Genomic DNA, 13,310 nt, shown 5'->3' on the forward strand with positions numbered 1-13,310 from the left:
ACAGCTACAGAGGCCAGCGGGCGGCTGCAGGGCAGCTTCAACAAAAGGGGTTCTTCGGGGCTCCAGCACCACTCAGTGATAGACAGTTTGTCTCATATGCTCAGAGTCCTGGGTTTGAACCCCAGTATAAGGAGGGCAATTTGTGCAATATTCTCATCAGCTCCATTTGCAGGAGTTTGTTGATCCACGTACACATTACCGTTATTTGCCATTCACCGTGGCTGTCTTAGGGCAGAAAGGAGATGTGAGAATGTCTATCGCAGTTTGCAGAAATGGGAATCAGGTGGCCTGAATTTGGGGGGGTGGAATGTTTCCCACTTTTATGGCTACCTGTAGTCTATATAGTACCTCTGATATTCATTTCTTAATGGAAGAAAATATTTATGATATGGACTTTCCAGGGATGCCTTTACATAGAAATAGAGTTGCTTGGGAGATGCACAGTGCACATCACCATTAAGAGACTAATAAAGCAAGGCATAAGATGTATTACAGAGGCCCTCCCAGCAGCTCTCTGAAACAGGTGTCGTTCAGAAACGTGTTTCCTCTTTTCTACTCTCAGGGGATGTTGGAGACTGAAAAGTCCTTCCCGAAACCCCGTGCCTGCTGTGGCTCTGAGCCTGTGACTTGCCTTAAGGGGAACTTGAGTTTGTGATCAGGTTTAAAGTTTTCAGGAGATTGCCTCAGGTTTACTGACAGGCCTGACGGTTCTCAGGGGTCTGTCTATATGAGAGAGGGAAGGAAATGAGAGCCAGTGAGCGAGCTGTGAACAAAAAAATAGGGATGAGAGCTCAGTCACCTGGGGGAAGGGCTGGGGATGCCAGAACTTCCCAGAAGCCTCGCAAATAGGAACCCGCAGCCATCAGGGAGCACGGCTCTGCGGAAATAATTTCTGATTTGGGTGCCATATGACCCCAGTTACCAACTATAAGCTGCAATCCGGGTATGGCAGGTAGCATTCCTGTCAGAGGGCTCCTGGGCGGCCTCCAGCCCTGTGCCTTCTCCATGAGGCCATGCAGAAAGCCATCAAACACAGGCAATTTAAACAGTGAAGTCAGAATTCCAAACAATGTGTTCTAACTCCCAAATCTATTGGTTTTTCTACCTCTGCAAAGTGAAAGACAAACAGCTCCTGTACTGATTTCAACCATCACTCCTTAGCTATTTTGGAAAAAAAAAACTGTAAAGAACCGAACAATCTCCGAAATATAAAAGTAGATAACCCCCCTTAAAACACACACACACACACACACACACATACACAAAACTACAAAACTGCCCTTCATATTTGTACTCTTTATCTTCCTGTGAACCCTTCCAGAGCCATCTCTCCCCGGTGGTCCCTGGAGGGGTCCATCCGTGTCCTGTGCTGTTCTGGTCTTCGTGCCTTTGTGTCCCCACTAGTGGGCACAAGCCTGCACACTCTTGAGCCTGTGAAGTACAAGCCACATGTTATGAAACTTGGCAGCACACCCGTGTGCTACTCAGAGTGTACCCAGGGCCCCGAGGAGCCGGACACGGGCCACAGTACGTGTGCAGACTCCAAAAGTTGGATGATGGGAAGACCCCCACACACACACACAAGCCCTGGAGCTAAGCAGGAGCAGGGTGCATACTAGGCACGCCGTTTGCCTAGTCATCAACTTTGCTGATTAACCTCCCAGCCCGGCAGAGAGATGAGGAGCCTCTATACATGCTACTGAGGAGCTAAATTTGTTTACTTTTCCTGGAAGTGTAGTCACGGCCGTACAAATTACGCTAACATGCGGATGGCACTTTTATGATAAGGGACTCGCTTTCTGAGTGGAGGCAGCATACTGGTAATTTATGGAAACTGTTGTCATTTGCTAGAATATGCTGACACGGAGACGGGAAAATTCAGCCTGTGAGCGAGCATGCCTCACCCTGTTCCTTTTCTTTCGTTTGCCCACTTAATTTTAAGTGGAGGAACAGGTGCTTTGTAGCAGGAGCGGCGTTTCTAAGTACTTAAGAGACAACCGACTTCCTGGAGAGTTTAAGGTGTCCGTTATGAAGTCACAGAGATGGCAGGAGTGGGAAGATCTGCATAGGCAGCTGGGTTCTGGCGGACGGGAAGCTAAGTGTAGATCTGCCCATTAGCCGACAGAAGGGTACAACGCACACGCTTCTCGAGCGTGTCACCATTTCAATGGATGGATGTTTAGGGGCTACTGTGCGTACCTTACAAGGACTGACTTACTCAATCCTCACAGCGGCTCGTTACTGTTCCCCCATTTGGAGAGGGTCTCCAAAACTGAGGTCTCAAAAGACTAGCTCCTCAGATCACAGTCCCGTCGCTAAGATGTAGGAGCTGGGCCTCCGAGCCCCTGCTCTTCTTCCTTGGTACACCTAACGGAAAGCTCTTTTCCCCGTCTGCCTTGTTGTTGGGGGTTTCTATCTATCCAATGTCTGCCACACCGTTCTGCTATATGTCAGCCATGGGGCTTGGCCCACTAGAACTACCACGCCCTCTGGCCCTCACCACGACCTGCGAGTTAGGCCTGCCCATGATTTTCACTTTATCTCAGAGGCGCTTGGGGTGAAACACTAACAGAACTGGTCAGTATGTACGGGAGGGTAGCTCACTGATATGACACTTGCCTAGCAACCTCGAGGTCCCTGGGTCCCACCCCTAACACTGGAAACACCAGACAGTGGTTATTTCACTACTCATCTGAAGGGGCCAGAGCCTACGTAGGTCAGACTATGGTTCCGGTTAACTATGGGGTCCCCTTCTTGTTAACTTCCAACAGGTGACACTGCTGGTTAGTTTTAAGTGTCAACTTGGTACCCTTGTAGAGTCATCCAGAAAGAGCACCTCAATGGAGGACTGTCTATTGAAAGTTGGCCTGTGGCCCTGTCTACAGAAGACTGTCTTTAACTGTTAATTGAAATGTGAAATTGCCACTGTGGGTGGCACCATTCCTTAGGGAGAAGGACCCAGAATGAAATTGCTTTACTGTTGGGCTTCTTTTCAGTGATAACGTAAGTTCTCTACTGTTTTTGACTGGTTGGGTAAGGATTTTTCCTGTTAATTTGGATGAAAGCATCCTAAGAGATAGCGTAGGTGTTTTAGACAGTAGATGTTCTCCATTATGTTTTTTGAGGGGTGGGAACAGGTTAAGACAGGGTTTAAGATGTTCCGGGCTAGCCAAGCACGCAACCCTGAAGCTGACGATAGCATTAAACTCTCGATCCCCCTCCTGCCTCTACCTTCCAACGCCCCGGTTGCTGAGATTACAGGCGTGCGCTCTGAGGAACAAACACACTGCTGATTTTTTTCTCTCCCACACTAATTTCAAATGATGGGCTCCCTTAGGTAACCAGGATCCTTTTGAAGTTTGGCGCTGATGTCAACGTAAGCGGCGAAGTTGGAGACAGGCCTCTGCACCTCGCCTCCGCGAAAGGGTTCTTCAGCATCGTGAAACTCCTGATAGAAAAGGGGAGCAAAGCTGATGGTACGGCTGTGTCTGCCGCCTCCATGCCATGCTGGCCTCCATGTCATGCTGGCCGTGCCTTTCCCTCGCTGTCCTAGGATCGAGCTTGAGGCAGGCTGCTTCTGCAGAGGGGTGCTAGCCAAAGGGTTCCACAAGTCGCCCCTTATTTTTTTTAAAGTGTGTTTGTTAAACTCAAATGAGGCTATTCCTTCACACCCTTCAATTCAGTTTCCCACTTGCTCACTACCCCAGTGGTAGGAAGGAGTGGCCCAGATAGCTGGATCTATCAGATGTTGCTCACTGATCTTTTCCTCCAGTGGAGGTATAATTTACATATAGAAAATTCAGTACATTTGGAGCCATCTTCCAGGCTCTCCTGCTACAGATCACCTTGTTTCCTCTTTAAAAAGTTTTGTGCTATGCTATGTTTATTTTTTGGTTTTCTCTCTCTCTCTCTCTCTCTCTCTGTGTGTGTGTGTGTGTGTGTGGTGTGTACATAGTGTATGCCTGTGTGTGTTCCAATCATCACAGCCTCATGTAGACACTAGGGAATTGCTGTCCTATTCTATTACTCTGATGTAGTCCCTTGACATAAGGTCTCTCTGTGAACCTAGAGCACATGGCTGGGAGTCAGAACACACCAGCGATTCTCCTGTTTCTGACTCCAGTGGCAGTGGGGTTTATAGGAACCCCTGAATAGCAACCAGCTTTTTACGTGGGTGCCGAGATTTGAACTCAGGCCCTCATGCTTGTTCAACAAGTGCTCTTCCTCAGTGAGCCATCTTCCAGCTCCAAACTTTGCCTGCGAGGGTAATCTTGACATGTATCCCAATTACTGCATCAAGCAGAGTCTAGTCTTTTAAACGGCAGAATGCCACAAATATGCTACCGTTTGCATGTCCAACTTCCTCCTGACTATCATTTGATGTTCCTGCCATCTTTCAATTATGTAAATCCTTTGGTTAGCAGATGCATTTACCCCTCCTGAATAGGTGTGGAATTGTTGGACCCTAGGGTATGCGTGTGTTGGACTGTTAAGGGATTTCTGGACAGTCTCCCAGGGTAGTTGTAATATTGACAAACCCTGTAGCAATGTGTTCTGTTCCATCCCAACAGACTATGCTCTGAGTTGATAGGGATAAAGTCTAAGGGTCATCAGTTTAGGGTTTTTTTAATTATTAAATAAATGTTGGAAAGTTGGCTGAAACTGGCGTTACAGAAGAAGACTCTCCCTCTGAGAGTTTGTACTTTTGACGCAGATTCACAGAGAGCTACATCTGGCCATAAAATCCTCTCAGGCATATCCAGCCTCCTCCCACTGACCGCCCCCAGAGACCTAATTAGATGCCCATCTGTGTGAGCTTCTGGCCTTTACAGCCGCAATGATGCACAGCTCCAAAAGAACACGGTTGTCAGGCCCACAGAGCTGCCAGTTCCTTGGGTCCAGAATTCAAATTGGTGATCATTGACTAAAGCTAATCGATGTTTCCATCCAGTGGTGAGGAAGTCCAGCGACTCTGACCCCCAGGCAAGAGGATGCAAAAGCCTGTGGCTCATGTCGAAAATCAGCCACTGTGTTTTGTGGATATTGAGGAGCACCTCTTGTGTTGTTTTCTGTGGGCCATTTATGCAACAACTCAGGCATCTACATGATAGGATCACGGCAAGAAGCATGAGCCGTCAGTCAGGACAAAGGCGAGGTGTGACCCTCAATTAAGCATCGTGGGCACTCATTCATTCTCTCAGCATAGGCAAGGCAGAGGTGCACCTGTGGGAAGCCCCAGCAACATTGTTACATTCTGAAACAGCCCGGCTCTCTCACTGGGACCAGGAAGTGCATCACCCCTCCCTCTCACTATCCATGGCAGCCTCCGTTTTTTTTTTTTTTGTTCCTGCACAACTCCAAAGCCTGACAGTGTCAAACGTGAGCCATTTATGATCAGCACGTCTCCACGATCAAAGGACTCTTCTGCAAAAGGCACTGAAATCTGTGCAGCCCCAAACTCCCTTATAAGCCTCAACTTCACGGTATAATTTCTAGCGTCTTCTTTCTGACACATACAAGTATCACATTCTTCCTACTCAATCATCTAAAGCAAAAAAACCCAGCATGACTCAGATGTTTAAGTATGCTCATTTCCTTCTAGCACACTTGATAGTCTGCCCACCTTGAACTCCAGTGATTGCAGAAAACACAGCCCACCCTACCCCACATGCTGGATTGCATAAGACTCAGCATCAGTGAACTCACCTCTTCGAAAATGTAGCTGACGCTTGAGATGATTTATTTAAACTCTAGACTTTTCTTGCAGTAAATGGACACACAGGAAAGATTAAATGAATGGCCCCGAAAGAAGGACAATTTGCAGTCTAGTATTTACAATATGTTTCCATGGAAATGAAATGCTGTAAATGAGAATATATTCAGGTTTCAATGTTGCCCAAAATGTAATTCAGAAGGTAGGCTCGTCGGCTCATGACATTTCAGAGGCTGCCCTGTCCAGCCAGGTGTTTCCAAGTCTCTGGTTTGCTTCAGCGTGTCCTTTCGGGGCAAGGAGAAAGAAAAATAATCCTCATGGAAGTGAGGTTGAAAATACAGAGATAGCCCTTAAAATGTATCCTTTCAACCAAGTTGAAAGTGAGAACATTTTTAAGTTAATATTTATTAATATTTACCCATTCACTTTTGAATACTTAAGTTCTCTAACGTGATGCCCTCCTCTAGGGTGCCGCAGGCTAGTGCAGAATTCTGTGAAAACCTGTCAAGATGAGGGCTGGAGAGAGGGCTCTGTGTCTAAAAGGATGTACTGCTCATTTAGAGGACCTGAGGTCAACAGCCAGCACCCACATCACATGACTCCAACCACCTGTTTCTGGATTTAGGAATCTTTTGGTATGCTCACCTCTTTGGACACCTGCACTCATATGTGTATACACACACACACACACATACACACGTGTTCCATCATGAGATAGTTTCCTGATAGTGAACAACATACATTCGTTTGTTTGGAAGTCTCCCTTACATAAGAGTCTTGATTAGAGATTTTCTTGCTTTGGTGGGGATTGAGTCTCAAGACTCTGTACATGCTCCATAAACTGCCCACCACCAAGCAATAACCAGAGGGTCTCCTTAAGTTACCTTGCTGATTTTGAACTCACTCTATAGCCCAGGCTCATCTTGAAGTCAAAATGCCAATGTCTCAGATCTATCTTGGGTCAGAGACCTACCTGCACTACCAGGCTTGCCATTAGAAAAATGCTAAGCTATTGCAAACTGTCATCAAAGTTCAATGTTCCTAAGGTAACACCAAGATTTGCACATTTTAGACTCAGTCCAAGATAAAAGCAAGTACCTCACAATGACTGTGACAAAGCTGTGTGATCCCTGTGTCTGACGCCACACCCCTCAGTGTGCAGTGGAGGGAGAAATGTCCGCAACAGCACAGAGGAGTGTCCACCAGGGAGGAGGGCACCTTGAAGTCCCCTTGGTTCTGTTAGAGAGCAACCACACCAGGAAGGGTCGAGTTTGGCCCAGTGGCTTCACAAGTTTACATAAGAGTGTGCTCCACTATTTTTTTAGTCTTTGCTAGATGCTCCAGAGCCTTCAGAGGAGGCTGCTGATACCCAGGGCTCCAGGCATTGATTTTACGTGGCTTCTAATGGAACATGAAAAAAATCAAATAATTACAGACAAGCAGATAATGAAAAAAGCCAAGTTGTTCTGAGGAAAGCGTGTTCTGAGGAAAGGGTGTTTTCCTGAAGCACTCTTCAGAGGCTTTGCAAGGACACAGCTAAAGTTTCTTCGTTTGCTGTTGAGTGAAGCATTTTCCTTGCCAGCCGCTTTGGATTTTCCCCACCAGTTGCCTGGGCTCTGCCAAGTTGTAGTCCCCAAATAACATACAAGATGCTGTATTAATTATGAAGCTGTTGGCCTTTCTTGTTTCTTACTGGCTAGCTCTGACTTAAGTGTTTACCCCATAATTGTTAATCTAAGCATTTTTCTTACTGGAGAAAAGTTCCAAACTTCTTACCCCTATAGAAGCTACATAATGATTCCCTGTGTTTCTCCTGCCCAGAGTCCTCCTCAACTCCTAGTCCCACCTATCTTGCTTCCCTATTGGCCAACAGTGCTTTATTGACATATACACAGGACTTCCCCATCACCAACCCCAACAAGGGTCTCATAGAGACACACCCAGACATTGGGCTTCTAGAAGCATCCAGACAGGACCCTAATCCTGTGCTTGGAATTGCTGTCCAGAAAAACCAGATGACATTAATGTCACCAGTGACCATATTTTCAGGATAGACTGGGTCCTAGCGTCCCGTGTCAAAGTCAGAGTCTGATGTGGTGAGTTGGTTTGAGGAAATGATGGAAAGGTGTCTGAGCCAGAGAATCGGGGCGAGTGAAGGACCACGGCTGCTAATTATCCAGGGCAGCACGGCTAACCTTGCTGTGCTTGCCACCATACTGTCACAGACGAAACCTGCTGCTGCAAGTTTTCTCTCCCAGCTGCTCCCACAGCCCTTGAGCCCCAAATAAGCACACAGAGACTTACATTAATTATAAAACTATTGGCCAAGGCTAGGAATTCTATTGGCTAGCTCCGTCATAATTATTAACCCACTTCTGTCAACCTGTGTATTGCCATGAGGCCCAAGCTTACCTGGTAATGCCCTGGAATGCTATTACTCCTTCTTCGGCAGCATGGCGACTCTGTGTGGGAGGCTCACTCTGCCTGCCTTTCCCAGAATTCTCCTTGCCTCCTGGACCTGCCTGTCTTCCTGCCTCATTGGGCAAACAGTGTTTTATTCATTAACCAATAAGTCTATATACAGGAGGACATCCCCTGTCAGAAACCAGAGATCCCTTTGAGCACGCTCATCAGAAATGCTCCTCTCTCTGTGTAGTTGGTAGCTCTCAGGTGGGGAGCACAGGACCTGCCACACAGTGCCCTAAGATTCAGGTCACTGGTTTTCACCTCCACCCACTGGACCAGCACTACTGGATTTAGTGGTCTCAGTGGGATCTTTAATTTAAAATCTGAATTACAAGGATCTATGTATGGGGGCATGAACCACAGCTTATACGAAAAGCCATAGTACAACTTATAAGATTCAGTTTTGTCCTTCAACCATGTGGGGCCTGGGGACAGAACTCAGGTTCACTGACTCTGTGGGTGATGCCATTATACAATGGGTCATCTCACCAGTCCAGAAATTTTATTTTATTGTCATTTTCCCATTTATTTTACATACCAGCCACAGTTTTTCCTCCCTTCTCCCCTCCCGTTCCTGACTCCCAACTCCGGCCTAACTCCCTCCCCAAAAACTCTTCCTCCATCCCTATGAAGGACAAGGCAGACCTCCCATGAGCTTAATTACAGCATGCCACATTGAGGTGAGGTAGGATTGAACTCCTCCCCCTGTAAAAAGGCTGGGTGAGGTAATCTAGCTTGGGGAACAGGTTCCCAAAAGCCAGCTAGGTACCAGGGACAGGTCCTGACCTCACTACACCAATGACAGTTTATGCTGGAGAGGATGTGGAGTAAGGGGAGCGCTTCTCCACTGCTAGTGTGGGTGGAAACTCTGGAAATCAATCTGGTGGTTTCTCAGAAAAATGGGAATCAATCTACCTCAAGACCTAGCTATACCAATCTGGGGCTTATACCCGGAGGATGCTCAATCATACCACAAGGATAATTGCTCAACTGTGTTCATAGCAGCATTATTTGTAATAGCCAGAACCCAGAAACAATCTAGATGCCCCTCAACCAAAGAATGGATATAGAAAATGTGGCATATTTACACAATGGAGTATTACTCAGCTGTAAAAAAAATCAATGATCTCATAAAATTTGTAGGCAAATGGATGGAACCAGAAAAAAAGTCGTTCTGTGTGAGGTAACCCAGACCCAGAAAGACAAGCATGGCAAGTATTCACTCATAGGTCAATATTAGGAGTAAAGTACAGGATAACCAAGCTACAATCCACAGGCCCAGAGAGGCTAGGTAAAAAGAGGGCCCAAAGAGGGATGTAGGTCTTTCTCTAGGAAGGGGAAATAGAAGACATCCCATGGGTAAACTGGGGAGTGGTGGGGGATGGAGTGGATAAGAACTTGAGGGAGCAGGTTGGGCAGGCTGGGCATGAGAGGCAGGTTGAGGGCAGGATGGAAGGGGAGAGTAATAAAGGAGACATCTTCATGGGTTAGGGAGAAACCTGGTACCAGAGATACTCCCAGGGATCCACAAGGGGGACCCCAGTAAGACTCCTAGCAATAGTGGAGAAGGTTCCTTGAACTACCCATCTCCAGTAATCATATTGGTGACTACCCTAATTGCCATCAGACAGCCTTTATCCAGTAACTGATGAAAGCAGATGCAGAGATTCACAGCCAAGCACTGGGCTAAGCTCCAGGAATCCTCCTGAAGAAAGGGAGGAGGGATTGTATGAGCCAGGCAGGTCAAGAACTTTCAAAGCTTAAAAATCCTTCAGAGGAAACAGGGTTCAGTTGGAAGGGGGTACTTATGGGAATGAGGCCACAGATGCTTCGGGTGCTTACCAGTTTCTTCACTGCAAGACAAATTTGATTAGCTGTGTGTCCATAGAATCTGTGAGCTCTAAAGGAAAGCCTATTTGATTCGGTAATAGGCAATAGAACAGAATTGCAACTTTTTTTTTAATCGGTTGCACTTAATCTCCTCTGTTATAAACAGTAATTGGCAATTTCCGAGAGTATCTTCGGCACTTAGGCAAAGCGCGTGTCACTGTACATATAAAGGAAGCGAGAGAAGATGACTGCAACCTGTGCTTTCTCTCCAACGGCAGTGAACGCCCAGGACAATGAGGACCACTCCCCTCTGCACTTCTGTTCTCGCTTTGGGCACCACAGCATCGTGGAGTATCTGCTCCGGAGCGACTCGGAGGTTCAGCCCCACGTTGTGAACATCTACGGGGACACCCCTTTGCACCTGTGAGTACACCTTGGCCGTTTCTCACGACCCACTCGCCGTCCTGTTGCAAATCAACATGCCAGGGTATTTTCTTCCTGTCCAGGGCGTGCTACAGTGGAAACTTCGAGGTCGCAAAGGAAATCATCCAGGTCACAGGGACTGAAAGTCTGACCAAGGAAAACATCTTCAGCGAGACACCTTTCCACAGGTAAAGAGTTACCTGCGCGCAGCAGCCACTGAGCTTGGCCGAGGCCACGTGGCACCCAAAGTCATGTACACAAAGGCCTAACAAACAACAAACGGATGTTGTTATCAGACAGTGAGGGCAGATGTAGGAGGCAAAGGAGGAGAAGGCTGGCCGGATGCAGGGATGCAGGAGGGAAAGGTAGAGGCAGGCACTGCTATCAGTAGAGCAGATGGGGCTGGAGCCAGATGCTGCCTTTCCAGCGGGAGCCATAGAGACTGGCGTTACCTAGGCAACATGCCTATTAACATCTGTAAGCATATTGCTCGTCACTCTGTGAGAACCTGCCAAGCGGGGCTGTACCCGTAATCCTCCTCCTCCTCCGACAAGGATCTCATTACTAGGATTCATCAGCATCAAATATGACACTTTCCCCCCTACTTCCTTAAACCTTATGTGCAAATGTGTCTACCCAAGATGCTCATCTGTCAGCCGCTACAAGCCTAGTCGGGATGGTGTTGGGATACCCAGGAAGTTAGCTCTTTTCTTGGAGCCCTTAAAAGCCCTTGTTAGTGCCCTTAGGAAAGCATCCTGCAGGATCAGCTGGGATTGGAAAAGATGCACCCAAGCTTGACAAGCAAATGAAGCAGGAGACTGCTGGTAGCTCAGAGACACGGCGGCTTCTGTGCCATCCAGGAGGAAGGTGGGTGGGTGCTTCACAGCATTAGGAGCCCCAAAGGGTTGTCATTTTAAGATAAAGAATAATACTTCGAGTTTAATAAACCTTAATTAGAAAGATCATTTATTTAGACTTTATGTATTATGTATTTCTCAGGTTTTTATTTTTTTATTTTTTGGCAACTGCTAAAACATGGATTCCAGACCCATTTGTTTGTATGCATATCATTTGGTTTACGTTGGTGAATAACAGAAAGGAAAAAAATCATTAATCCGAAAGTAACATTAACCTTGTGCTTCTATAGCTTCTATATCAGGCATCAGGCCTGCAAATATAAGATGAAATTGAAGATTTGTTTGCTTTTCACAACCAGACCGGTTGCAAAGAAAAAAGCACGTACGGGGAAGCAGTGATTCTACTTAGGTTATTATGTCCATGGTTTCAAAATCCTTTCAAAGTTGAAGAAAATCTAAGTATCTATCCGTTGCTTTTCTATGGCCAAATAAAGACATGCTGCAGCTGAGAGGGGAAGGATCTACTTTGTTTCACAGGTTGAGACCACACATTCCATCGTAATAGAAGAGACACAATGCCTGGAGAGTGAGGCAGCTGCTTGTCTTGTAGCTGTGGGCTGCCCGCAAACAGAGGAGTATAGGGAGAGATCATAGGCACCTCACCGCTGACCACACCTACTTGGGCGTGGTCACAGGCATGTAGGAGGGACCAGAGATAAGAGTTTGGGGAAGGGAGGTGCTCTCTCTCTTGGGGCCTGGATCACGTTCGGCGATCAGAGAGCTCTGATGCCGGTTCTTGCCTTCTCATCTAAGTGACTACTCTCTCAAATAATATATAGTATTCACCCCCTTTACCCGGTATCCTTGGCGTGGCTCGCTTTCCATCTTCAGAGGTGGGTGTCACCACCCAGCTGGTTCCTTCTTTCCCTGTATCTATTCCCTCGAGGACACCGGCCCATGGGATGGTGACACCTACAGTCAGGAGAGGTCTCAATTAGATCTGTCTTTGAAAATCCTCACAGAAACATGCATAGGTGTGCTCCACTAACACCCCAATGGTTTATTAACACAATCAAGTTGACAATATAAGTTAACCATGATAGAATATGTGTGTGTGTGTATGTGTGTGCATGTCCACAAACAGATGGATAAATACACACAAACACATATATACATATATAGGTCCATTTGTGTAAACACACACATGTGAATACACACACATATCTTTCTAACGTGCCATGTCCTGTAAGTAGTTGCTCTGAAAAGACTAATGAAACAACTTGGACAAGGAACTATGAAATGTGTAGTGTTGCTGGCCTGTTTTTTTTTTTTTGGTGTAAATAGTTGAAAGCGATATGATACGTTGTAATAAGATAGTGATGATTTATCCATGCGGTCATCAAAGAAAGGATTACTGCAAGCCTTCCCTGTAGAGACTGGACCACGAACATTACCATAACAGGATCCCTCATCGCCTTGAATGAGCCCCATTCTAAGATGTGAAGGAAGTCAGAAGTTTGTCCATCACCAGGCACAATGAAGAAGCCCTGGAGATAGTGAGCTCTGACTTTGGTTCATGAGAAAGCATCACACGGGAAAGGATTTGTGTGTCCAATGCACGGACAACTTCATTAAGAGTGACTTCGTCAAGGGCCACCACAGGAAGAGGAAGTAGTGAGACCCGGGAAACTGCTGAACTGAGTCCCTGGTTATATGTAGCTGTTCCCTATGCTTCATGAGAAAACCTACCTTCCCAGGGTTTGGGAGGATGCAGTGAGTGATCACTTTCTGTAAAGGGAAACTACAGAGAAGGGACTATTTCTGACACTTGCAAGTTAAAAACAAAAGACTGTAATCATTGATAGGTGTCATGCTTAATCTTCATTTTCTTCTTGACTGGCTGGATGTAAAATCACCCTTGGATGAGGAGACATTGGGGGAACGGTTTAACTGGGGAAGGGAAGACCCATCGTGACTATGAGTGGAATCTTTCCAATCTAAATAAAACACACTGAAGGAAG

General features: G+C 46.6%; 1 protein-coding gene across 2 annotated transcripts in view; it reads left to right on the top strand.

Moving 5' to 3' along the window:
* Positions 1-13,310, top strand: part of Tnni3k (TNNI3 interacting kinase) — a 266,104-nt gene that overhangs the window by 63,334 nt on the left and 189,460 nt on the right. For both annotated transcript variants that reach the window (XM_040751553.1, XM_040751554.1), the window contains exons 7-9: positions 3,338-3,476; positions 10,288-10,432; positions 10,516-10,620. In XM_040751553.1, the coding sequence (XP_040607487.1) occupies positions 3,338-3,476; positions 10,288-10,432; positions 10,516-10,620 (389 nt within the window). The remainder of the gene's footprint in view (positions 1-3,337; positions 3,477-10,287; positions 10,433-10,515; positions 10,621-13,310) is intronic.

The sequence above is a fragment of the Mesocricetus auratus genome, unplaced genomic scaffold (genome assembly GCF_017639785.1).
Source record: "Mesocricetus auratus isolate SY011 unplaced genomic scaffold, BCM_Maur_2.0 Super-Scaffold_100009, whole genome shotgun sequence".
Taxonomy (NCBI): Eukaryota; Metazoa; Chordata; class Mammalia; order Rodentia; family Cricetidae; genus Mesocricetus; species Mesocricetus auratus.